Source organism: Phacochoerus africanus, chromosome 5 (genome assembly GCF_016906955.1).
Source record: "Phacochoerus africanus isolate WHEZ1 chromosome 5, ROS_Pafr_v1, whole genome shotgun sequence".
Lineage (NCBI taxonomy): Eukaryota > Metazoa > Chordata > Mammalia > Artiodactyla > Suidae > Phacochoerus > Phacochoerus africanus.
The window spans coordinates 38864909-38891367 of NC_062548.1; the positions used below are offsets into that span (position 1 = coordinate 38864909).

At 49.5% G+C, this 26459-nt stretch overlaps 3 protein-coding genes and 1 pseudogene across 5 annotated transcripts in view; 1 reads left to right on the forward strand and 3 right to left on the reverse strand.

Moving 5' to 3' along the window:
* Positions 1 to 3285, reverse strand: part of PMM2 (phosphomannomutase 2) — a 33793-nt gene extending 30508 nt beyond the window's left edge. Inside the window, exon 1 of the mRNA XM_047780531.1 lies at positions 3125 to 3285. Within this exon, the coding sequence (XP_047636487.1) occupies positions 3125 to 3190 (66 nt within the window). The 5' untranslated portion in view covers positions 3191 to 3285. The remainder of the gene's footprint in view (positions 1 to 3124) is intronic.
* A 50-nt stretch (positions 3286 to 3335) lies between these two features.
* On the forward strand, positions 3336 to 5563 carry TMEM186 (transmembrane protein 186). 2 transcript variants are annotated; one of them, XM_047780532.1, is made up of 3 exons: positions 3336 to 3457; positions 4066 to 4116; positions 4477 to 5563. In XM_047780532.1, the coding sequence occupies exons 1-3, from the start codon at positions 3455 to 3457 to the stop codon at positions 5110 to 5112; spliced, it is 690 nt and encodes a 229-aa protein (XP_047636488.1). In that variant the 5' UTR covers positions 3336 to 3454; the 3' UTR covers positions 5113 to 5563. The 2 variants fall into 2 exon arrangements, with proteins under 2 accessions (XP_047636488.1, XP_047636489.1); XM_047780533.1 differs by lacking the exon at positions 4066 to 4116 and having other exon boundaries at positions 3343 to 3457.
* A 14872-nt stretch (positions 5564 to 20435) lies between these two features.
* ABAT (4-aminobutyrate aminotransferase) overlaps positions 20436 to 26459 on the reverse strand; it is a 101426-nt gene continuing 95402 nt past the window's right edge. For both annotated transcript variants that reach the window (XM_047780535.1, XM_047780536.1), the window contains exon 16: positions 20436 to 24693. In XM_047780535.1, the coding sequence (XP_047636491.1) occupies positions 24572 to 24693 (122 nt within the window). In that variant the 3' untranslated portion in view covers positions 20436 to 24571. The remainder of the gene's footprint in view (positions 24694 to 26459) is intronic.
* LOC125128571 (uncharacterized) lies at positions 25157 to 25319 on the reverse strand (annotated as a pseudogene).

The following is a 26459-nucleotide window of genomic DNA, read 5'->3' on the forward strand; positions in this document are numbered from 1 at the left end:
GGCTTAAGGATCTAGTGTTGGTCACAGACCTGGCTCAGGTCCCCAGGTGCTATGGCGTAGGCCAGCAGCTGCAGCTCTGATTTGACCCCTAGCCTGGGAGCTTCCATATGCTTCACCTGCAGCCCTAAAAGGCAAAGAAAAAAAAAAAAAAAAGGCGGAATGTGGTCCATACCTAAATGGAATACTACAGACGTTCCTGTCCTCAAGAGCTGCAGGAGCGAATATTTGGGGTGAAGAACCAGGATCACTGCAGCTTAGGAAGCGGTAGAGCAAAGGTTTAAAAAGAGGGACAGAGACAGAGAGGAGAGAGAAAATTAATTTCTTTTTTTTTTTAAAATATGGAGCTCCAGGGCCAGGGATCAGGTCTGAGCCACAGGTGCCATCTATGGCTGCAGCAGCGCCAGATCCTTAACCCACTGTGCTGGGCCGTGGATGGAACCTGTGTCCCTGTGCTCCAGAGATGCCATTGATTCCACTGTGCCACAGCACGGACTCCATAGAGTTCATTTCAATCATGGTTGAATTTTAAGTGTTGGGAGTATGGCTGATCAGGGTACTATTTTTTTCCGGTGATTCTGTATGCCTGAGATTTTCCACGATAGAAAGCTGGAAAACCACTCACGCAGATTTATGCCCTACTTCTCTCTGCAGGCTTTTAAGTCTCAACTGCTTGCAGATGTGATGGCATTTCTTAGGAAAACACACAAGACAGCAAAATTCTACTACTAAAACACTGAAATGTGCAGAGCTCTGGATTCCACTCTAATTAGATTTTACCTGTTTAGGTCACAACCTGTTTCAGCAGCTGCAAGAAAGATAACCGATTTGATTGCTTCCAGACTGTCCTTGTGCTTCTCAATGTTTGAGAATGAGTATATTCAGGAAGGGAAAGGCTGTCTACTGGACTGTTGCTAAAACATTTTTTACCTAGAGCACTCAGCAAACACAAAAACAATTCCCTCTCTTTTTGTCTTTTTTGGGCCGTACCTGTGGCATATGGAGGTTCCTAGGCTAGGGGTCAAATCTGAGCTGTAGCTGCTGGCCTACGCCACAGCCATAGCAATGCAGGATCCAAACTGTTTCTTCGACCTACACCACAGCTCATGGCGACACCAGATCCTTAACCCACTGAGCGAAGCCAGGGATCGAACCCGACTCCTCATGGATGCTAGTGGGGTTCGTTAACCATTGAGCCACAGGAACTTCAGAAACAATTCTCTTTTAAATTAGACTTTTTTTCCCTTTTTTCTTTTTATGGCCACATCTGCCTGAGCAAGGGGGTGACTCAGAGCTGCAGCTGCCGGCCTATGCCACAACCATAGCAACACTGGATCTGAGCTGCATCTGCAACCTACACCACAGCTTTTGGCAATGCCAAATCCTTAACCCACTGAGCAAGGCCAGGGATCGCACCCACAACCTACTAGCTAGGTTCTTAACCCACTGAGCCACAATGGAAACTCCTAAATTAGACCTTTTTTTGAGCGTAAAAATTACTTATGTTCACAGAAGAATGTCAAAGAATGTCATGTTTCAAATGCTTTAAGGGACTACATTGCAGGTTGCCTGGTGCTGTTATTCCATGCCTTATGCTTCTTTACTGTCCTGAACCACATGCGTAATAACCAGAACAGCCTCCAACCTTTTGGGCGGTGGAAGAAAATGGCCATCTTAGCTAACAACAACGCCCTGAGGCCCAGAGACTTGCACCAGATCTGCTGTGGGAAATCCAGATCACGTTTCACAGAGTCTCAGTTTCTTTATTTAAAATGAAATAACAACTATCCTACCTGGGATCAAAGAGGGAGAAAGGTCGACAGGGTCCAATGATATCATGTCAAAAGGCTTGGAAGTAAACCTAAGAGAGCACTCCGGCCAATGGGCCAATTAGAGCAGCAGTTTGTGTCCGTAATAAAGTTTTACTGGAACACAGCTGTGCTAGGTCCACATCTGGTCTATGGCTGCTTTTGGATTTAGGTTGAATAGTTACTACAGACCATATGGTCAGCAAACACGGAAGTATTTGCTATCTGGCCCTTTGCAAACAATGAATTGCTGACTTCGGCTCCAGGCCACTCTGAGTGTTTAATAACTTGCAAGTGTGCACTGATTACGGAGTCAAAAAGGGCCTGTGGAGAACTTACAATTGTGCATCATCAGTACATACAGAGCACCTGTGGCTCAGAAAAGTAAAATGATACATCTAAGGCCACAGGCATTCAGTGCGGAATTCTGGAGCACACCAGTGCTACCACCCGACCCAAACGCAGCAGGGTAGAGAGAGACTGAGGCCATTTAGCGCCAGTCTCAAGTTCAAATGGCTGCTCTTCTAATGTGTGCAAGGGTAGGTCAGGGTGAGCTTCATCACAACGGTTCATCTTGAGACCTATCCGTGCTCGTGGCAGCAAAATCTGGAAATGGAAAGCAAGTTTCCAGGAGTCCAAGAAGGTTCTCGGCAGGCAGCCTGTGGCAATCTAGGTTTCCTCTATCACCCCCTTCCACTGCAAGGCTAGAGCAGGGAGTGGCGGTGGCAGCGAATACTTACTGAGTATTATTGAGCACAGTCTACCACATGTAAGATAATTTTCAAGAACTTAAATTATTTCATCCATTCATTCAAACATCACATGGAACAGGTAGACGCCCCATTTAAAGCCGCAGATGCTGAGGCTCTGAGGTTAACTAACTTGCTCAAGTCACACAGCTGTCAGGCAGAGACTCTGCTAGGTATGTTTGGCCTGGAAACCTGTCTTTCATGTCAGGCTACGGGCGCAGACCACAGGTGATAGGTCTGAAGAGGGCACACAAGCTGGTAAACCCGGCTGATCCGGGATTCAAACCCAGGGGTGCTGATGAGAGTCCAGAACTGCGTTTTCCAATCAAAGTTCCTTGCTCTCAAGAGTTCCCAGCCTGTCCCATTTCTCCGAGGACCCTGAAGTCTCGAAAAGCTGGTGAGGGCTTTCGTCTCATGACTCCAAGGAACCCAGAGTAAAGTTCAGCCCCTCCGTGGGAGGTAGGCGGTCCTTAGCCGCCCCAGGTCGCCTACCTGGACGGTTGTTACACCCACCGGGGAGCAGTAGGGATTTTTGTACCGGCGGCCGCTAGGCCGCCGGACGCCGCTTACCTGCCTGGGAGCAGTCAGAGTCCCGTCCACGTCGAAGAGGCAGAGCGCTGGGCCGGGAGCAGCCATGACCCCAGTTTCCACGTAAACCTTACACGACTTACTGGCACCTGGCACCCGGCCCGGAACTTCCGGGTCCGGCCCCCGTGCCGCAGGGCACGCCGGGAAGAGAATTCCCCTCCTGCAATGCCCAAGACTAGCGGCGGCTTTGCCGGCTGGACTACAGATCCCAGAATGCAGCGCGCCCCCACGCTGTCCCATTAGGGCGGAGGACACGTTCTCGGAGATTCCCGGAACTCGAGGGACTCGCTTCCAGCTCCAGGCTGCGGGGCCATGGTAAGAAGGCAATTGGTGGCAAGAAAGGGAGGGGTCGTGCTTTGGGGGTCGGGGTCAGGCCCGGGGCAGGCCTGCAGACGCCTTAGGTTTTGATTCGGAGAATCCGGAGGAGGGACCTCCGATGTGGGTTCCCCGCCGTCCTGTGCCCCCTAGGTCACGTGGGCCAACTAAAATATAGCATTCACCGTGCATTACTGCATTTAAAGGCTTTAAAACTGTTACCTTCTTCAGTATGTTACGGATACCCACTTTGATAGAGAAACCGGGGCCCAGAGCGATAGAGTAATTTGCCCAAGGATCCACAGCCGGGGACTGTAGGAGCCAGGGTTGGAACCCAAAACTGGCTTCAAAGCTCAAAGCACCTTTCGGTGCACTATTCAAGGTGTAGAACTGTGCATCTAATAAAACCCTTGTGCTATGAGTTGACGCCTCCATCCCTTCCTCCTCCATTCTATCCCTTCCCTCAATCCAGGCCAAGAAAACAGCGTTTACGTTCTGCCCCCAAGATGACGCTTTTAACCTAACCGAGAATTCTACAGTTATTATGATGATTAGCTAGCGGATTTGTTCCCCACTGGGACACTGATTTAGTTTCCTGCTTGGGGAAGTGTTCACACAGGCCGTGGATCCCGTATCCAGCCAGAACCGGCCCTCCTTGGGTATGTGCTGAATGAATGAAGCCTGCGCCTACTTGAGCTGCCTGGAGGAAAGAGGTTGGGTTTGAAAGTCAGACTGCCCTACTCCCTGACTGTGTGTCTTTGGGTAAATTTCTCACCTTCTCTGGGCTTAGTTTCCTCAGTGGTAAAGTAGAAGCAGTGGTTCCTTTAGCACACAGCTTCCCTGACTATCACGTGAGGTAGAGGTAAAGCCTCTGACTTCAGCTTTCTTTCCATCTCTGACAGTCATGCTGACCTCACCGCACCGGCAGGATCCTCTGTAGCAGATGTTTTGCATGTGGTCCTTGTGTGATTAGCTTGGCTGAGTTCCAGAGAGAAATGGTCTCCCTGTCTCCTTTCCAGGCTGCCCTGCTCCGAGCTGTGCTGTGGTCACCAAGGCAGGCTGCATGGGGAAGGCCTTTCCACAGGCTGTGGCGCTGCAGTGGGCAGGATCCTAGGAGGTGGGCGGGGAGCAGGCCTCTGCCATCCAAGAAGAACCCGCTGGGCACAGAGACTGAGAAATTTCAGATGGTATACCGGTTTGATGCCATCAGGGTCTTCGGGTACCTCTCTCAGCTGAAGGTGGCACAGACAGCGCTGACAGTGGTGGCCCTGCCGCCTGGCATCTACTGGTACTCCCAGGGCCTCATGACCTTCAACTCCCTGTGCCTGGCAGGCGCAATCGCCAGCTTCGCGCTGGCCATGTTGTGCTGGATGAGCCATTTCTTCCGGAGGCTGGTGGGCATCCTCTATGTGAATGAATCGGGCACGGTGCTGCGGGTGGCCCACCTGACCTTCTGGGGCCGGCGACAGGACACGTACTGCCCCGTGGCCGACGTGGTCCCCATGACAGAAAGCCAGGATCGGCCTCAGGAGCTGTTTGTGCGGATCCGGCAGTACAGTGGGAAACAGACCTTCTATCTCACCCTACGCTATGGACGCATCCTGGACCGGGAGCGTTTCATGCAGGTGTTTGGGGCGCTGGACTCACTCAAGTGAAGGACTGGGAGCCAGGCCGCCTGGGTCTCCCGTAGGAAGGCTCAGGGAAGGGTGAGGCTGAAGTGGGGAAGTCAGGCAGCTGGAAACTGTCAGGACCCCAGGGACTTGTCTTCTGGAATTGAGAAATTCACAAGGTAGAAGCTAGCAACCAGGTTTAGGAAAGAGGCCCTGAGTGCAAATTCTTAACTGCACTTATGTATGATATTGACAATGGCCAGAAGTTTCTGTTAAGAGCCAGATCTTGGAGGAAGCGATGCCAGGCTCGTTCCAACAGTGCACTGCTGGGAAATCAAAGACAGAGAGGTGGGGGTGTGTCAGAAGACCTGGGTCCCTCCATTCTCAAATCCCTATCCTGAGGCGGGTTATCAAGTCTCTCAGATCCTTCTCACATTTTGTAAAGTGGAAAAATCCTGTCTCCTGGGATGGGTGTGAAAATAAACGATATCACTTAGTGCAGAGTTGCTAGTGCTGCAAAAGGCTTCTATGCCTGTGCTGCGCCCCCTGGTCCCCAGATCCGAAGGGACTGGGATGAAGCCTGGAGGTGGGTCCTTGGCGCCAGCCCCTCAGGGCACAGGGTCTGGGGTGGGGGTGTCCTCCAAGCAAGTTCACATCCAGAGATCTAGGGGCTCTCACGTGGGCAGGCTCTGCAGTGTGATAAAGTCAGATGAGTGATATGCTGGAGCGGTACTTTATAAACTAAAGCCAGCTATATGCAATGCCCTTGGTAATTAGTAATATGTTTACTACATAATCTGTAACAAAGGGCAAGTCATGATCTTTATAATTCTGCCACTGAAAAGTCAAAAATCACTAAGATTTGTTTTGTGGCCTTCTAGTCTTTTTTAAGAACTGTAGTAAAACAAACATAAATGTATCCTTTCAACCATTTCAAAGTGTACAATAAGTGATATTAAGTACATTTACAGGGAGTTCCCGTCGTGGTGCAGTGGTTAACGAATCCCACTAGGAACCATGAGGTTTCGGGTTCGATCCCTGGCCTCGCTCAGTGGGTTAAGGATCTGGCATTGCCGTGAGCTGTGGTGTAGGTCGCAGACTCGGCTCGGATCCCGAACTGCCATGGCTCTGGTGTAGGCCGGCGGCTACAGCTCCGATTCGACCCCTAGCCTGGGAATCTCCATATGCCGCAGGAGCAGCCCAAGAAATGGCAAAAGAAATTAAAAAAAATTAAAAATTAAAAAATATATTTACAGTGTTGTTCAACCGTCACAATTCCAACCAGAAACGTGGTACACATTAAACTGTAACTCCCAGAGTTCCCGTCGTGGCGCAGTGGTTAACGAATCCGACTAGGAACCATGAGGTTGTGGGTTTGGTCCCTGCCCTTGCTCAGTGGGTTGACGATCCGGCGTTGCCGTGAGCTGTGGTGTAGGTTGCAGACGCGGCTCGGATCCTGCGTTGCTGTGGCTCTGGTGTAGGCTGGTGGCTACAGCTCCAATTCAACCCCTAGCCTGGGAACCTCCATATGCCTCGGGAGCGGCCCAAGAAATAGCAACAACAACAAAAAATAAATAAAAATAAATAAATAAACTGTAACTCCCCAGCTCCCCTCTTTTGCAGTCCCGGCAGCCACAAATCTGCTTTCTGACTCTATGGATTTGCCTATTCTGGACATTTCATATAAACGGAATCATATACTAAGGTGGCATGTTATGTCTGGCTTCTTTCATGTGGCATAATTTTTCAGGGTTCATCCATGTTGTAGCATGTGCCAGAGCTCCATTCCTTTCTAACATATAGAATGTCTGTCTCTATCCCATTTTATTTATCCAGTCATCTCTTGATGGACATTTTGATAGTCTCCACTTTTTGGCTATTGTGAATAATGCTGCTCTGTACATTGGGGTACAAATATCTGAGTTCCTGCTTTCAATTCTCTCTCTCTTTTTTTTTGGCCTTGTCCACGGTGTGTGGAAGTTCCCAGGCTAGGGATCGAACCCACTCCACAGCAGCAAATGGAGCCACATGAGTGACAAAACTGCATCCTTTAACCCTGGGCCACCAGACAACTCCTGTTCTCAGTTCTTCTGGATATTTTCTGATCAGTGGAATTACTGGATTATAGGGTAATTCTACGATTAACTTTATGAGGACCTGCCACACTTTTCCATGGTGGCTGCACCATTTTATTTTCCCACCAGCAATGCATAAAAGTTCCAGTTTACCCATTTTTTTTTAACTTAAATAGCCATCCTAATAGGTGTAAAGTGGTATCTCATTGTGGTTTCAGTAGTTATTTAAAACATAGATGTTATCCTGTATCTGAATTTTTTTTGTGTGAGTTATAGACACTCATTTAAAAGACTCAGTCACAAGGGGAAAAAACCTTGTAACTGAGATGCTGGATGTTAACTTATTGTGGTAATCCTTTTGCGATATATACATATGTTTGTGTGTGTGTGTGTGTGTACATATATATATATATATATATATATATATTTTTTTTTAAAGGGCTGCACTCGAAGCATATGGAAGTTCCTAGGCTAGGGGTTGAATCAGAGCTGCAGCTGCCAGCCTACACCACAGCTACAGCTTATGGCAACATCAGATACTTAACCTACTGAGCAAGGCCAGAGATCAAACCCACATCCTTATAGCTACTAGGCTGGCTCATTACCACTGAGCCACAACAGACACTCCCTAATGTTGTATATTTTAAAAAACTATTATGTCACTTATATCTCAAAATTGGAAAAAAACAGGCAGTATACCTTACAAATAGAAAAAAAAGGCCCAGATTCTTTTTCTTTCTTTCTTTCTTTTTTTTTTTTCCAGCATGTGGAAGTTCCTGAGCCAGGGATCAAATTCAGGCCACCGCAGTAAGAATGTCAGATCCTTAACCTGCTGAGCCACCAGGGAATTCCTGATTTTTTTCATTTAAATATTTTTTATGCAAAAGGCATCAGTAATTGCACACGATTCCACTGTGTGGATGTAGCCAGTCCTTTAGCCTTTACTACTTAAATGATTTCCATTTTTTCTTTGCTATAAAGAATGTGATAAATATAAACTCTGTGGGGAGCTGGCCTCCCTCTGTGTAGCTTGAAGATGACATTTCAAGGAAAGTGACTTTGTATTCAAGAAAACATGAAAGAAGTTAGATCTTCTTAATTTATTCCACTCCACGGAAACGAGCGAAGCCTGTGATTCAGGAGAGTCTGTTCCCACAGGCTTCCAAATCTGTCATCATCCTGCCCACACCTCTTGTGCCGGGTGCTGAGGGCACCTTGGTTCATGAAAGGGGAAGATTTGAGCCTCTGTGGGGCTTTCAGTGTCTTGATGGGGAGGGAGGGCAGATGCTAAGTGCCTGTAGAACTGAGGACAAGTGCAGTGAAGCAAAGATTAGGGTTTGAGGCTGACTTTAAAAGTATGACCAGAGGAGTTCCCGCCGTGGCACAGTGGGTTAAGAACCTGACTTGCGGCGGCGGCTCGGGTCGCTGCGGAAGCGCAGGTTTGATCCCCTGCTGGCACAGTGGGTTAAAGGATCCTGTGTGGCCGCAGCCGCAGCTCGGATTCATTCCTTATGCCTTGGATGAGGCCACTAAAAAAAAAAAAGTATGACCAGAACCTGACCACTCACCCCACCAGCCCTGCCATCCTGATGAAAGCTGCCCTCAGAGCCTCTGGATTTCTGCTGCCATGGCTTCCATCCAGAGTCTGTCCTCACAGCAGTCAAAGTGATGTTTTTAAAAATGAGAATCACGCCCATTGTGGCGCAACTGAAACAAATCCACCTAGTAACCATGAGGCTGCAGGTTCGATCCCTGGCCTTGCTCTGTGGGTTAAGGATCTGGCATTGCCGTGAGCTGTGGTATAGGTCGAAGACACCACTCAGATCCTGTGTTACTGTGGCTGAGGTGTAGGCCAGCAGCTGTAGCTCGCATTTGACCCCTCGCCTGGGAACCTCCATATGCCGTGGGTGTGGCCCTAAAAAAGCAAAAAAAAAAAAAAAAACTGTAGTGATAATAAAATCAAATAATAAAAATGAGAATCAGGAGTTCCCGTCGTGGCGCAGTGGTTAACGAATCCGACTAGGAACCATGAGGTTGAGGGTTCGGTCCCTGCCCTTGCTCAGTGGGTTAACGATCCGGCGTTGCCGTGAGCTGTGGTGTAGATTGCAGACACGGTTCGGATCCCGCGTTGCTGTGGCTCTGGCGTAGGCCTGTGGCTACAGCTCCGATTCAACCCCTAGCCTGGGAACCTCCATATGCCACAGGAGCGGCCCAAGAAATAGCAACAACAACAACAACAAAAGACAAAAAAAAAAAAATGAGAATCACATCACTGCTGGAGAAGGTAGAGTCCTTACTGGGACTGGCCTGGCCTGGCCCCACCCCTGCACAACTGCAGCTTCACTTGGCTGCATTTCCCTTGCTCTTCCTCCAATAATCAAGGACCCTCCAGCCTCAGGGCCTTTGCACTGGTAGTCCCTCTGCCTGAAAGCCTTTCTTCCTAGATAGCTACAAAGAAGTGTCTGTCTCTCTCTCTCTGCAGTTTCTTCCTCTGGAGAACAGGAGTGTTACTATCTCTCCTCAAGAAGGTGTAGTGAGGATTCAGTTACACAGAAGACGGAGAAGATGATTATAGAGTTACCTGCAGCTGTGCCTTTCCTTACTCTTCCCTCCCTGTCCATCTGGGCTGTCAATGCCTGTGATGCTTTTTTTTTTTTTTTCCTCTTTTTGCCTTTTCTTGGGCTTCTCCCTTGGCATATGGAGGTTCCCAGGCTAGGGATTGAATTGGAGCTGTAGCTGCCAGCCTACACCAGAGCCACAGCAACGCCAGATCCAAGCCGTGTCTGCAACCTACACCACAGCTCACGGCAACACCCCCTGGGATCCTTAACCCACTGAACAAGGCCAGGGATTGAACGCAAAACCTCATGGTTTCTAGTCAGATTCATTAACCACTGAGCCACGACAGGAACTCCCTCTTCTTCTTCTTCTTCTTTTTTTTTTTTTTGGTCTTTTTGTCTTTTTAGGGCCTCTCCAGCGGCATTTCCCAGGCTAGGGGTCAAATCAGAGCTGTAGCCACCCATCTAAAACACAGCCACAGCAACTCGGGATCCAAGCTGCGTCTGCGACCTACACCACAGCTCACGGCAACGCTGGATCCTTACCCCACTGAGCGAGGCCAGGGATTGAACCCGTGACCTCATGGATGCTCGTTGGGTTCGCTAACTGCTGAGCCACGATAGGAACTCCCTGAACCTCTTCTCCCAGACGCACTCTGTGCCTATAACATGTCTTAATGATACAAGAGGGATGATTTGGCCTCGACTTATTTTTAATATAAGTTAATCAAACAGGCCTGTTAGGCTACTTGTAAGCAAGTATCTGAGTGAGCTTCATCCCTGGAGATTTTTTTAAGGGCTGCACCCATGGCATATGGAAGTTCCCAGGCTAGGGGTTGAATCGGTGCTTCAGTAGCAACACCGGATCCCTGACCCACCAAGCAAGGCCAGGGATCGAACCTGCATCCTCGTGGATACTAACTGGGTTCATTATCACTGAACCACGATAGGAACTCCACCTGGAGACCTTTTAAAAAATATTGCTACCTTGGAGTTCCCATCGTGGCGCAGTGGTTAACGAATCCCACTAGGAACCATGAGGTTTCAGGTTCGATCCCTGGCCTTGCTCAGTGGGTTGAGGATCCGGCATTGCCGTGAGCTGTGGTGTAGGTTGCAGACGAGGCTCAGGTCCCACGTAGCGTAGGCCAGCGGCTACAGCTCCGATTCGACCCCTAGCCTGGGAACCTCCACATGCCACAGGTGCAGCCCTAGAAAAGGCAAAAAGACAAAAGAAAAAAAAAATGCTGCCCAAACAGCAATACCGGTCCCACAGGTGATTCTTATGCATAGCCTGGCTTGGAAACCACTGCGCAGAAGTATGGGACAGTGGGAGGTGAGAGCCCTTCAGGCTCACCAGCCTTGCAAGAGCCTCCACCTGAATGCGAGGTCCGCTCACGTTGTGCCAGCAGAGGGCACACAGAGCCAATGCATCATTCCAGGCCTTTATTCCTGGCCACAGAGCACAGCCTTCCATGTGTCGAGGGAAAGTGCCTCGCTCTGGCTTTGGGACAGCTCTGGGCAGCTGTCCCCAATCCCCAAATCAGCAACAGCAGAAACAAGGAAACTCGCCTGTACTCAGCCCCCCCCCTCCCCAGCTGGGTATCTGTGTTTTTATGCTTCCCAGGTAATTCCCAGGTGCCTCAGGTTTTGAGAATTCTTGTGTGCGACTGACCTTCCCCAGAGCCTCTCTGATGGTAAAGCAGCTTCTCTGAAAAGGGAGTGGTCTTTGGACTTGGGGGTGGGTATAGTGTCCATTCCTCCCCTTTGGAAACAATTTCAAAATCAGCAACCGAGAAATCCCAAGCTTATGGAGATGGATGTTCACAGAATGATTCTAATAGTGAAGCCAACACACAACAACAACAGAAAATAAACTAAGTTTCCATTAGCAGGCAACACAGTTTAATAAGCTATGGAATATTATGCCCTTAAAACGAGGGCAGCTGGATCACGTCTGCTGATGTGAAAAGGTAACCAAGCAGTAGCATTAAACGGAAAAGCAAATCACAGAACCTTATAGCTCTATAGGATCCTATACGTGCCTTTTGTTTTTGTTTTGAAAGATGCGTGTTGCAAATTGCTCACAGTGGTTACCTCTGGGGAGAGGATGAGGGTGGCTGAGATTAAGGGAGATCTTCCACTTTCAACTTTAGAACCTTCTAGCATTATTTAAAAATTTCAGAATGAGAGTGTTATCTATCTTAAGAAAAACGCTGCCATAAACCCAACCTCTTCTGCCATCCTTTCCCTGCCCTGCCAGCCTTCTAGGTAAAGAGATAAGTTTCTCCGCATGAATTTCCATTCTGGACGTGGAAGGAGGGTGGACAGGGGGAAGCGTCCAGTCACTGGGCATATCGGTGAGGTAACCGGTTAGCGTTTTGCAGACTGGTTTTCCTTCCCAAGTCTGCTACAAACAGTCTGGATTGTGGGCCCCTCCCTGTCCAGAGACTGTTTTTATTTCTTTCTCTGCGTATAGTTGATTTACGATGTTGTGCCAATTTCTGCTGTACAGGAAAGTGACTCAGCCATATGTATATATACACATACACACATACTTTCTCATAGTATCTCATAGGTACTTTCTCATAGTATCTTCTCTCATGTTCCATCACAAGGGATTACATGCAGTTCCCTGTGCTGTACAACAGGACCTCATAGCTTATCCCTTCTAAATGGACGAGTTTGCATCTGCTAACCCCAAACTCCCCGTCCATCCCCCTCCCTCTCCCTCCCCCTTGGCAACCACAAGTCTTTTCTCCATGTCTCTGAGTCTGTTTCCGTTCTGTACGCAGGTTCATTTGTGCCATATTTTAGAGTCCACACCTGAGTGATATATGGTATTTGTCTGACTTACTTTACTTCGTATGAGACTCTCTAGTTGCATCCATGTTGCAACAAATGACATTATTTCATTCTTGTTTATGGCCGAGTGATATTCTGTTATATATATGTATCACACTGTCTTTATCCAGTCATCTGTCAGTGGACATTTAGGCTGTTTCCATGTCTTGGCTGTTGTGAATAGTGCTGCAGTGAACATGCGGGTGCGTGTGTTTCTTTCAAGGAAAGTTTTGTCCGGATATATGCCCAAGAGTGGGACTGCTGGGTCACATGGTAGTTCTATAGTTAGTTTTCTGAGGACCCTCCGTACTGTTTTCCATAGTGACTACACCAATTTCCATTCCCACCAACAGTGGAGGAGGGTCCTTTTTCTCCACGCCCCCTCCAGCATCAGTTATTTGTAGACTTACTCATGATGGCCATTCTGATCGGTGTGAAGGGCTGTGATAATTCAGATGCAGGAAATGGGGTGACCTGTAGCATGTCCATTTTCATAAGGTGGTTCCTTGTGTCACCTCCTGAAATTCCTATGTTGAAACCACACCCCAGTGTGATGGTGTTTGGAGGTGGGGGGCCTTTGGGAGATGATCAGGGTTGGAGGAGGTCATGAGGGTGGGGCCCTCACGATGGAATCAGTGCCGTGCAAGGGCACAGGCAGGTAGAGGCCCTCACCAAGGACCCAACCATGCTCTTCAGGCCCCCAGAACCATGCAAAATAAATGCCATTTATGCTGCTTGGCCTGATATTCTCTCAGAGCAGCCAGGGCTGAGGTGCTGGTCCCCCAGACTGTGGTGAGAGTTGGCAGTGTATCCAGCTGGGGCACTGGTTACCTTCCTACGCTGGTTACCAAATACGAGACTTAGCTTGTCACAGGGCAAGCCCCTCATAAATAACCATGCTTGAAGCACTCCCCAGGGCAAAGGTGATGGCCTTCGCTGCTTGCAGGGGGCAGCCTGGGGTGCATTAGCCAAATAATTAGGAGCGTGCCCTTGGCTGCTTGAGGACTTGTGAGTCCCCCAAATGGAAAGCCACAGGGTCTCTGTGAAACCCGGGCAGAGTCCAACTTTTATGGCCCTGTTTTGATCCGGCAGCATTCAGCTATAAAATCTTGCCTCATTAGAGTTAATCAGGCAGGGCTGATACCATCTGGCCCTGTTTGTGCCAGTTCTAGTGACAAAACATCCTTTCACTGATTAACAGTTGTAATAGACGGCGGGAACTGGTGGGGCGGGTCCCTGTCCTGGGAAGTAGAGTTTATGTTCAGAACTGCGTGTGAGCCGAGAGATCAGTGACAAAGGAACCACTGTGTATTAAGCACACGCTCCATGTCAGGTGGTAATGATGTGATTTCCTGTTGGGGGTGGGCCAGAGAGAGGGCACAGGTGGAGGGTAAAGCACGAGGCCTGGAAGCAAGACTTCTCGCCTGCTGGAATCCCAGCCCTCCTGCTCCCCAGCGGTGACCTTGGGCCAGTCCTATAACCTCTCTCTGTGCCTTGGTTTCTTCATCTGCGCTTCGATGATAAAGGCACCTACTTAGGGTAGTTGAAGCGGCTACCTTACTACATGAAAAGCACTTAAAACAGCGTTTGGGGGAGTTCCTGTTGTGGTGCAGTGGAAACGAATCCAACTAGGAGCCATGAGGTTGCGGGATCAATCCCTGGCCTCACTCAGTGGGTTAAGGATCTGGTGTTGCTGTGAGCTGTGGTGTAGGTCTCAGAAGAGGATCAGATGTGGTGTTGCTGTGGCTGTGGAGTAGGCCGGCAGCTGTAGCTCTGATTTGACGGCCCTAACCTGGGAATCTCTATATGCTATGGGTGCGGCCCTAAAAAGAAATAAGAAAAACAAACAAAAAAACCCCAGCACTTGGGATGTGGAGAAAAAGGAACCCTCTTGCACTCTTGGTGGGAATGCAAACTGATACAGCCACTATGAAGAACAGTACAGAGGTTCCTCAAAAAACTAAAAATAGAGTTACCGTATGGTCCAGAGATCTCACTCCTGGGCATATATCTGGAGAAAACTCTTAATTTGAAAAAACATATGCTCCCCGATGTTCACTGCAGCACTATTCACAATAGCCAAGACATGGAAGCAACCTAAATGTCCATCAACAGGTGAATGGATAAAAAGATGTGGTGCATATCCACAGTGGAATACTACTGAGCCATAAAAAAGGATGAACTAATGCCACTTTCAGCAACACGGATGCAACTAGAAATTATCATACTAAGTGAAGTCAGACAAAGACAAATGTATGATATGACATATATGGAATCTAAAAAAATGATACAAATGAACATATTTACAAAACAGAAATAGACTCACAGACAGAAAACAAACTTACGGTTACCAAAAGGGAAGGAGCAGGGGTAAACTAGGAGTTTGGGATTTACTTAAATACATTACTGTATGTAAAACAGACAAACAACTGTACAGCACAGGGTACTAATGTCTTATAATAATCTATAAGGGAAAAGGATCTAAAAAAGAATATATAACTATATACGTACCATAAAAGGTATACATAACTGAATCACTGTGCTCTACGCCTGAAACTAACACAACCCTGCAAATCAACTATACTTCAATTTTTTTTTTAAAGTTAATGAATTGTAAAAAACAAAAACAAAACCAAGAACAAAACAGCATGTGGTCCAGAGAAGCCCTTGCTAAGTATTAGCTGCATGCCTGTTACCAGCCTGACTCTGCAGATGATGCTCAGAGATGTGAAGTGATTTGCTCAAAGTCACCCACCTAGAAAGCAGCAGAGCTGGGCCATTCTAGTGCCTCGCCCTGCCTCCCCGGGGGCAGGGAAGAAGGGCAGAAAATAGAAAGAGTCACTAGTTTTTGTTTTTGATTTACACAGTCTTCTCTGATTCCTCATACCACTGCTGTGAGCTCAGTACAATCTGCATTTTAGGAGTTGCCGCCGTGGTGCAGTGGTTAACAAATCCGACTAGGAATCATGAGGTTGCGGGTTCAATCCCTGGCCTTGCTCAGTGGGTTAAGGATCCGGCGTTGCTGTGAGCTGTGGAAAGTCGCAGACATGGCTCGGATCTTGCGTTGCTGTGGCTGTGGTGTAGGCTGGTGGCTACAGCTTCGATTCAGCCCCTAGCCTGGGAACCTCCATGTGCCGCAGGAGCAGCCCTAGATAAGGCAAAAAGACCAAAAAAAAAAAAAAATGCATTTTATAGGTGAGGTAAGTAAAGCACAGAGAAGGTAGGAAACTTGCTCACAGGTACACAGCAAGTTTAACGATAAATGAGGGTTCTTATTCAGGCCTACAGGATGCAGCTCCTGAGGAGGCTCGGCGACAGTGCCTGGAAATCCCCAAACTCAGAGCATAAAGTGGCCGAAAACAAGCTTCAAGCAGTCAACAAACCCAGACAAGTAATAGAAACTGTGCACACTGTCCAATTTCCCCACTTTTAGAAGGAAATGCTAGAATTTAAAAATATAGTGCATTCAAAACTGACAACACGGAATGCTGGTGAGACTGTAGAACAGGAACTCTGTCCGCGGCTGCTGGGAAGGGGAAGGGGTGCAGCTGCTCTGGTGGACAATGTTGCAGACTGTGTGTCCCCAAAGTGCTACAGCCTGAATTGTGTCCCCCCCCAAATTCCTACGTTGAACCCTAACCTGGTGTGATGGATGGGATGTGGAGGTGGGGCCTTTGGGAGGTGACGGGGATCAGGGACCTTACAGGAGACGCCGGGGTGCAGCCTCGCCCCTCCCGCTGGGTGTGGACAGAGAGAGGACAGGCGTCTGTGAAAGAGGGAGCAGCACCTTGACCTTGGGCTTCCCAGCCCCCACAAGTGTGAAGATTCCTGATGCGTTTCAGCTGCAGCCTGTGGTGCGGGTGACAGCCGTCAGAATGGGCTGAGGAGTTCCCGTTGTGGCGCAGTGGTTAACGAATCCGACTAGGAACCATGAGGTTGCGGGTTCGGTCCCTGCCCTTGCTCAGTGGGTTAACGATCCGGCGTTGCTGTGAGCTGTGGTGTAGGTTGCAGACAAGGCTCGGATCCCGCGCTGCTGTGGCTCTGGCGTAGGCCGGTGGCTACAGTTCCGATTCGACCCCTAGCCTGGGAACCTCCATATGCCGCGGGAGCGGCCCAAGAAATAGCAACAACAACAACAACAACAACAAAAGACAAAAAAAAAAAAAAAGAATGGGCTGAGACACACAGTCTGGCAGGTTCTTACGAGGCCAGACACAGGCTGACCAGACAACCACCAATTGTGCTCCTGGGCGTTTATGCAGTAACTGTGCGTCCACACAAAACCTGCCCAGGAATGTTTGCAGCAGCCTTGCTAATAATGAGGAAATGCCGAAAATGGGAATCGAACCTGTGTCCTTCAATAAGTGAATCGGTAAACAGACTCTGGTGCATCCACACAGCGGAGGAGGATGAGTCAGGAGAAAGAGAAACAAGTGCTCAGGCTACAGAACTACAGGGATGAACCTTCACTGCACATTGCTGAGCATAAGAAGCCGGTCTGAAAAGGCTCCATAGGTGTGATTCCAACCACATGACATTCTGGAAAAGTGAAACTATGGAGACGCACAAAGATCAGTGGTGGCCTGGGGTTAGGGGGAGGGCAGGACGAACTGGGGGAGCTCGGAGGATTTTTAGGGAAACAAAAGTATTCTTTATATTTTAATGGTGAACACATGATATGATGAGGCCTTTGTAACACGCACTGAACTGCACACAGCACAAAGCCTGGCCGTACCATAAATGATGGGCTTTACTTAATAAGACTGTATCGGTGCTGGCTCATCAATTTCTTTTTTTTTTTTTTTTTGTCTTTTTAGGGCTGCACTCGCAGCATATGGAGGTTCCCAGGCTAAGGGTCTAATCGGAGCTACAGCTGCCGGTCTACACCACAGCCACAGCAACGCCAGGTCTGAGCCACGTCTGCAACCTACACCACAACTCACGGCAAGGCTGGATCCTTAACCCACTGAGTGAGGCCAGGGATCGAACCGAAACCTCATTGTTCTTAGTCATATTTGTTTCCGATGCACCATGACCGAACTCCGTGGCTCATCAATTTCAACAAATGTAGCATAACAAGGCAAGTCAATAATAGGGGAAACTGAGGGAGGCCTATAATGAGAACTCCCCAAATTCTTTTTTCCTAGGAATCTAGCTGTCTAAAATATATATATATATATTATATATATATATATTTTTTGCTTTTTAGGGCCACACTTGAAGCACATGGAAGTTCCTAGGCCAGGGGTTGAACTGGAGCTGCAGCTGCCAGCCTATGCCACAACCACACCAGATCCAAACTCTGTCTGCGACCTATACCACAGCTCACGGCAACGCCGGGTCCTTAACCTGCTGAGCAAGGCCAGGGATCAAACCTGTGTCCTTATGGATGCTAGTCAGGTTCATTACTGCTGAGCCACAATGGGAACTCTTTTTTGTTTGTTTTTTTTTTAAATGGTCACACCTGCAGCATATGGAAGTTCTCAGGATTGAATTCGAGCCATAGCTGTGACCCACATCACAGCCTCGGCGAAGATCCTGACCCCCTTCTCCCCTGCCCTTGATACTCACGATCTAAGGAAAACTGAAGGCTGGGTAAGAAGCAGAGAGCAGCAACCCAACACTCGATGCAAACACAACAAAACGTCATTCTATACTAAAAACAAAGACTGAACCAGGAGGTTGTTCCCTCACAGGGTCCCACTAAAAGCTACAAGGCCCAAGTTTAGTTTGGGCCTGGAAGTCTTTGTTTTTCTTTTTGATTGTGCCCAGGGCATGTGGAAGTTCCCGGATCAGGGATTGAATCCATACCACAATAGCAACTTGAGCTGCTTCAGTGACAACACCAGATCCTTAACCCACTGAGCCACAAGAGAACTCCTGGAAGTCTTTTATTTTTTTTTCTTTTTAGGGCCACACCTGTGGCATATGGCAGTTGCCAGGCTAGGGGTCCAATCGGAGCTACAGCTGCTGGCCTATGCCAGCGCCACAGCAATGCAGGATCTGAGCCATGTCTGTGACCTACACCACAGCTCACGGCAATGCCAGATTCTTAACCCATTGAGTGAGGCCAGGGATCGAGCCCCCATCCTCATGGATCCTAGCTGGCTTTGTTAACCGCTGAACCACGAAGGGAACTCCTTGGAAGTCTTCTTAATCTTGATTTTGGTTTCAACAAGAAATTCTGAAAGTGTTTCAGAATCCCCAAGTGAAGGAAGAAGGGCAGGCATCACTGCCCCCATCTGTGAGGAATGGACCTTATTAAGCTTAGGGCTATAAGCAAAAAGAGGGCTTTGAGAGGCCCCAGTGCTTAGAAAGTTAGAAAACACTAATAGGGAGTTATCTGGCGGTTCAGCGGGTTAAGGATCTCGAGTTGTCACTGCTGTGACTCGGGTCACTGGTGACATGGGTTCGATCCCTGGCCCTGGAAATTCTACATGCTGTTGGCTTGGCCAAAAATTTTAAAAAGTAACCCTTTTTTTTTTTTTTTTTTTTTTGCTATTTCTTGGGCCGCTCCCACGGCATATGGAGGTTCCCAGGCTAGGGTTCGAATTGGAGCCACAGCAACGCGGGATCCGAGCCGCGTCTGCAACCTACACCACAGCTCACGGCAACGCCGGATCGTTAACCCACTGAGCAAGGGCAGAGACCGAACCCACAACCTCATGGTTCCTAGTCGGATTCATTAACCACTGAGCCACGACGGGAACTCCAACCCTACAACCTCACTCCTCCCCGAGCAAAACTCTCTGATATACTTTTTTTTTTTTTTTTTGGTCTTCTTAGGGCTGCACCCATGGCATATGGAGGTTCCCAGGCTAGGAGTCGAATTGGAGCTGTAGCTTGCCGGCCTATGCCACAGCAACGCCAAATCCCAGCTGCTTTTGCGACCTACACCACAGCTCAGGTCAGTGTGGGATCCTTAACCCACTGAGCCAGGTCAGGGACCGAACCTGTATCCTCATGGATACTAGTCAGATTCCTTTTTGCTGAGCCACGATGGGAAGTCTCCTACACTTTTGAGAGTTATACATCGAGTGCTGTCCATTATATCCGAACGGCACAAGAACCTAAGTTGTTTCAGAATTCGGTTGTTTCTACCGACGGTTCCAACATCACCCAAGGAATATTCCTGCGTAAATCTCCCACTTCCAGCTCCCACATGCTTTCATGGAGAAGATCACGGAAAAATCAGCCCGCTTCATGGCCTGAGGCCCGGCCCAGGGCTGCAGCCCTGAACCGCTCCCATCACCATCACATCCTTTCCCAGGATGAGGCAGGCCCGCCGGCACCACACCCGCTCCAGGCCGAGCACCCAGCGGGCCGCGCTCCCGCCGCCGCCACCCATGACCTCACCGCGCCCTGTCCCCACACTGCCACCGGTGACAGCCGCCACGCGCCCTGCACCCACACGGCCACCCCCTTTGTCGCGCCGCGGCTGCTCCACCAGCACCTGGAGGGAGCATCCTGGACCGCCGCTGCCTTCCTGCCAACTTGGATGGCGGCAGTGACTGTTTTAACAAAGGCCCTGGCACCTTCCACCCCACCTGCCTTAGGAACTCACTGCAGTGCTGACCGCTTTAAGTCCACTTTCCCAGGCGGGTGGCCAGGCTGGCAGTGAGAAGGGTCCGGAGCGGTGGGTCCGCCACCAACCCCACGCTGACTGCGCCTGCGCCTGCGCGCTCCCACTCACCGGGGCGGGTCAGCCTTGGCTTCCAGCTTGTGGGATGCTGGGTGGGTTGCCCAACCTCTCTGAGCGTCAGGCTCCTCGTCTTACAAGCAGGCAGACACAGCCCTAGCTTATAGGCATGGTGTGAACATTACCAAGGCCCCGCAGAATGTGCTTGCGCATAGCAGATGCTCATCGTGTGATAAATACGATCACTACACGCAATCATTCTTAAAAACACATTTAATGGTAGGTACTGCTTTCCGAGTCAATTATTTCATAGACAGGTGTCCGAGCTGAAAGGAACCTTAGAAATCACGTGGTCCACCATCCATGTTCCAGGTGAGCAATATAAGGACCACGGAGACAGCTGGGTGCCCTCAGGCTCCCACGACCCCCGGTTCTGGGTCAGGACACCAGGAGGACCAAAGAGCCAACTCATTCTCGCAGGTGCTGACTCAGCATCTCCCCCGCACGATCCCAGGCTGCACCTGCCTCTCAGGTGACTCCAGTCAGTCCATTTACCACCTCAATCCATGATGGAGAGACTCTGACTTAATTGGTTTGGGGTGGGGCCCCAGCCTTAGGATTTTTTTACAAAGGTCTTGAGGGTGACGCCGGAGTGCATCTGATGTTGAATGTCACTGTCCTGGATGTTTTGGATTCTGTGCTTTTCCTTCTTTCTCCATCCAACCCATTATTGTCCTGGTCAGGCCACGCAGGTTATTTTGACGGCCACAGTTTTCTGACTGGTCACTGGCCCCCCGTTCTTCACAGCGGACACTCAGGACAATCTTTCTAGAATGCATGTCCGATTACCCTCCCTGCTCTAAACCTTTGGTGACTCCATCAGTGCATGGAAGACCCAGTCTGGCACAAAAGGCCCTCTGGATCTGAGCCCTGCCTTTCTTTAGCCTGGTCCCCAGGCTCTTCTGGTCTCCCTGTCTCTGTGATGGAGTGATGCTGAACACCATGGAAATGCCTGCCTCGCTTGCCCTCGTGCTTTCAGCTAGCTATTCTCCTGGTCTGGAAAACCTTCCCTCTCTCATCTGAGTCACTGGAGCAGAGTTCCTGCCCGGCCCTAAAGATAAAACTCAGAAGCCTAACTTCCATCCTGACTTGGGGTGTATACTTTGCTCCCATACAGCATCCTGTATCCTGGTCCTTATGCCGGGCTGCTGTGACCTTTGCCCCACGAGAAGGTGAGCTGAGGATAAGGATGCACTCTGATGAGATAAATGGCCTCACCATGCAGACAGGGCAGGTAGAGAATTCCCTTGAGACATCCCTAAGACCTCTGTAACAGGTGCTTCACAGGAACCTGTCGAATAACTCTGTACTCAAACCACGTCCAACCAGAAAGGCCACATTTCCTCTGCTGTTTCCATTATAAATATTTTGCTTTTAATTTAAGAACACAGGAGACAATAGATTGAGTTCATGGAATTGTACATACGGTCATCAGTTACACTGTGTTAATGTGACATGTTAATTTCTTTATCATGTATTGGCACTGTCAACAGAATACTGTAAACAAGATCACTTGGTACGCGTAAGTCGGCGAGACTTCCTAGCTATGGTTTTCTACCATGAGCTGATATACAGATAGAGATAGTATAGATACATAGATGTATTAATGCACACAGTTCTGCATGGTTTCTGAGTGTCGGTAAAAATTATTAAAAAAAACACCCATTTATAATAAACGTGATGTGCTAAGATTTGCTATTACTGGACTTTGTTTTCTGTAACAGTGATGAGACACTGACTAAACTCTATGGCACTCATGTATGATGGATTCATTTCCAGACCCTCGGCCGCAGAAGCGCCTCTGCATGGGCTCCGCCCGAGCCAGCAGCCTGTTCCCCTGGGCTCCCGGTGTTTTCAACAACCTCTCACACATTTCCTGACCAACGCCGAGAATTTTTTCCCTTGAAATTCTTCCAGCTACACTCCAACCTCCAAAAGACGAGGATGTTTCAGGAACTCATTATGCCCTGAGTCAACGAGGACCTGCTGATAAATGGCTTAAAAAGTTTTACGAGAAATAACTTCCCTTGGTACAGAGTGAGTAAGTCTGGAAATGACTTTCCAGATAAAAAAGATTTCATTTTTCTGTCAGTGCCCTGTGGGGAGAGAACAAAATATTGGAGCCACTTTATCCACCAAAGAGAGCCAAGTTTCTGGTTGTGCCCTGGCTTAAAAACATCTTGGACTCCAGGAACCTCATTGTATATTTGCATCCAATGGTCAAGTTCTCAGGAGAAAGCATACATATGCAAATACATGACTTATGGTTTGGTTTGCATTTTGCTTGTTTGTTTAATAAGGCCTTGAATCTTGGGATATTGCCTGTGGAATACAGGTCCCCAGTGAAAGATCTGAGATCGTGAATCGAAATGTCTTTGCATATGCTGTTCCCTTTCTGCAACACTCTTCCTTGCCTTGTCTGCTTGGTGAACTCTTATTCATCCTGCAAAGCCCCGCTCAAATGTCACTTTCTCCTGGAACCTCCTTGGACCCTTAGGTGGACTGGGGCACTCCCTCTGATTTCCTGATGTTCCTACATATACTGCTGTCATGGCACCTGCCATGCTGCTTTAGTTGTTGGTTTAAAAGTCTTTTGTCCCCAGTGGGATGTGAATCCCTCCCAGGGACGAGGTTTTATTTCACTTCAGATTTCTAATGCTCAGCACTGGGCTTGGGACAGAGCAGGTATTTAATGCAAGTGTCATGAATGAATGATGAGATAAATAAATGAATATACAAATGAATAAGCAAATGAGTGCAGGGAGAGGGAGGCTCTCTTTCGTGGGCAGCACAAATGCTCTGGGACACAGCAGAGCTCCTTAGTTCATGGATCCGTCCATGTCTACTAAACATGTTAGTGCATTTCATTCTTGGCAAACACAGGTTGATGACCAAATCTGCTGAAGAGAAGAAGTGGAAAAAACCAAACCACTTTGAGATCTTTGGGTGATTAGTTATTAGAAGAAAAAAGTGCTGAATCGAGAACCTTGATCTGCCCAGTCTCCCCCAACAGTCAACCAAGGCACCAGGAGGTGAAGTGGCTTCCGTTTGGACAGAGGGTACAGGCCAGGCTTCCTTCGTCTCCCCGCTAACCAATCCCTCACTCCTGTGGGACCACCGAATGCTCTTTTCAGGAGCATCTGAAGTCAAATCAGCTCCAAAATTGTCTCGCCTGTAGCAGAGACCCCCTTAGCCTCAGCCATGGTCCAGTGACGCCCCTGAGCATCCCCTGCCCGGTAACCTCACACCCATTCACTCAGGAAGATCTCTGACTCCGAGGAGGCGCAAGGACAAGGAAACCACTTCGCGCCAACAGGCTGTTTCCCTGCTGGTGCCTTTAATTTATGACGCTTCCCTTGGGAAGAAACGTAGTCTAGTCACTGATTTCCTCTTATGGAACAGCACAGCCGTGCCCAGGGCTGCTCAGAAGTGGGGCAGAGGGGGATGAGCAGAAGCTAGAAAGGGTCTGCCTGGCCAGAGGTCCAAAGTCAGACCCTGGATGCTGTGGGGACAGGAGCGTAAGCCCCAGGCCCAGGGCTCACGCTCCCTATGCTTCCGACCCCATGGCTCGTGTATGTGCACCCCTGCGGGTGATCGGGTCGCAGCTTTCCTTCCATAGAGGTCTGGGCTGACATTTAACAGGAGGGAGGGAATTTGGGGACCAGAGGGTGGGGGCAAGACCCATGGGTGATGCCACCCAGAGTTCCTCCCAGGAGAGACCCCATCAAGGAGAGAATTCACAGTTTAGGGGGGAACCCTCTGGAGGCCAGAGAACCCCTTCCCACACCTCTGAGCTCCATCCTAATGTCCCTACTGGCCTGCCTTCAGAGGCTCTGTCCTGCCCTCACTGGACCATGGGACGTGAGCTGCAGGGCCGGGGGAGAGGGTGAAGCATGCTTGTTTGCACAGGGCGAGGGGAGCCGCCTCCCCTCATAGGATGTGCCACTTGAAAGGGACGGAACCCAGGAGTCCCAGCCACCAGTCCCAGGAGCAGGTGCCATTCCCTTGACTGGCTTGCAAAGATATTGTTGGGGTTCAGGGCGGAGGATATATGGCCAGGACCCGCAGGGCCCATCCTAAGACTATGTCTAGGGCTCAAGCAGAATTTCTGGGCTTAAACCAAGGCGCGCCATCAGCTCTGCAGGGAGGGAGACCCAAACTGGCTCCCTTCCCCTGCCCCACCAGCCACCAAAAACCCCCTCTTCCCACAAAGAACCCTCCCGTTTGTGCATCACCTCTGATATTTTGAGTGAAAACATGAATTAGGCAAACTAATCACTTGGACGATTGTTGAGATCGGGGCTTCCTCGGGGCGTGGAGGAAATGGCTTTTTACTTGAAGTCGGCTAAGATGTCGCTGAAAATATTGAGGAACAGGTGTGCGTGGTGATCCCTGAAGACCAGAGTGGGACGGAAGCGGATGGATTTGTCGCCGCAGCCCCCCAGCATCACACCTGGAAGGAGAGGCGGCGGGGAGGTTAGGCGCCTGGGCTCAGAGGCAGAGCCCTGAGGACCGGGAGGGGCTGTCCTTCCGCTCCCGTCCTGCCCCCTCCTCCCGCCGCCTCCCTCCCTCCCAGCTCTGCTGCCCTTGAACTAGGTCTGGTGATGGAGAAACCCTGAGAGAAACTCCTGGCCTTCCAGAAACTCATGGTGTGGTGGGGAAAGAAAATAAGCAAAGAAATACATTACAGGAGTTCCTGTCGTGGCACAGAGGTTAATCAATCCGACGAGGAACCCTGAGGTGGTGGGTTCGATCCCTGGCCTTGCTCAGTGGGTTAAGGACCCCGCATTGCCGTGAGCTGTGGTGTAGGTCGAAGACATGGCTTGGACCCCGCATTGCTGTGGCTGTGGTGTAGGCTGGCGGCTACAGCTCCAATTCGACCCCTAGCCTGGGAACCTCCATGTGCCGAGGGAGCAGCCCTAGAAAAGGCAAAAAGACAAAAAAAAAATTACAAAAGTGTGGGCAGGTCAGAAGCACGTATGTGGGATAGAATGTGCTTATTTTATTTTATTTTTTCAATTAGCAATAATCACGCTTTGGATAACCTCATTGGCTACGATGCTGCCACCGCGCAAAGCTTATTTTACTTTTTGTTTTTGGCCACCCTGAGGCATATGGAGTTCCTGGGCCAATGATCAGATCTGAGCCATAGTTGCAACCTAAGCCGCAGCTGTGGCAGCCCTGGATTCGTAACTCACTGTAAGGGCCAGGAATTGAACTTGTGTCCTGGTGCTACAGAGACACCGCCGATCCTGTTGTGCCACAGCGGCAGCTCCAGGAACCTGCTCATTTTAAAGGGCGACTTCACCTTTGACTAGATGGGGGTCCTTGTCTGGGTTGTGTGGCATCTCTGAGGTTCAGTGTTGGCACTCCCCCTGCCTTTCAGGGCTGCAGGGATTCTGTAAGATGCGACCCCTGAATGATGCCATGCTCGCCCCGCAGCAGGCTCTCGCTCTGATTCCCCACTTAATGCTCTTCCACGGCTCCCATAGCTATTAGGCCCACGTGAGGAGGGCCTGGCAGCCCTCCCCCCGCCTTGCTCCCTCTGCCTGCCTGGCCCTCATCAGACCCTACCCCTTCCATTTCTCCCACTGTAAGCCGCACCCTGCCCAGCTAAAGGCGCACCGCCCTGCCTCTGCCCAGAATACTCCTTCTCACCCTCTTCATCTGGCCAACCCTGACTCATCCAACAGGACATAAGGTGAAAGGCCACCTCCTCAAGGAAGCCTCCCCTGATTTCCTGGATACCTGCCCCAGCTATTAACTCTCTAGCTCCTTTTCCTCTGTCCTAGGACGTATAACTGCAATAGACCTTAATGAACTATTGTCTTTGTTTTTTTTTGTTTGTTTGGTTTTTTTTTTTTTTTTGCCTTTTCTAGGGCCACTCCCATGGCATATGGAGGTTCCCAGGCTAGGGGTCGAATTGGAGCTGTAGCTGCCGGCCTACACCACAGCCACAGCAATGCGGGATCTGAGCTGAGTTTGTGACCTACACCACAGCTCATGGCAACGCCAGATCCTTAACCCACTGAGCAAGGCCAGGGATCGAACATGCAACCCCATGGTTCCTAGTCGGATTCGTTAACCACTGAGCCACGACAGGAACTCCAATGAACGATTGTCTTCCATGTCACCCCTTCCAGTTAGACTGTAAGCTCCTTGAAGGAAGGGCCCCTGACTCCCGGGAACTTCTCTCCAGTGCTGGCCTTGCTGTCGAAT

What these genes read in the sequence shown, in the direction of transcription:
- TMEM186 (XM_047780532.1), top strand. An exon ending in CCAGAACCGGCCCTCCTTGG is followed by an intron (nt 4,117 to 4,476) that starts GTATGTGCTGAA and finishes TCTCCTTTCCAG; the next exon opens with GCTGCCCTGCTCCGAGCTGT.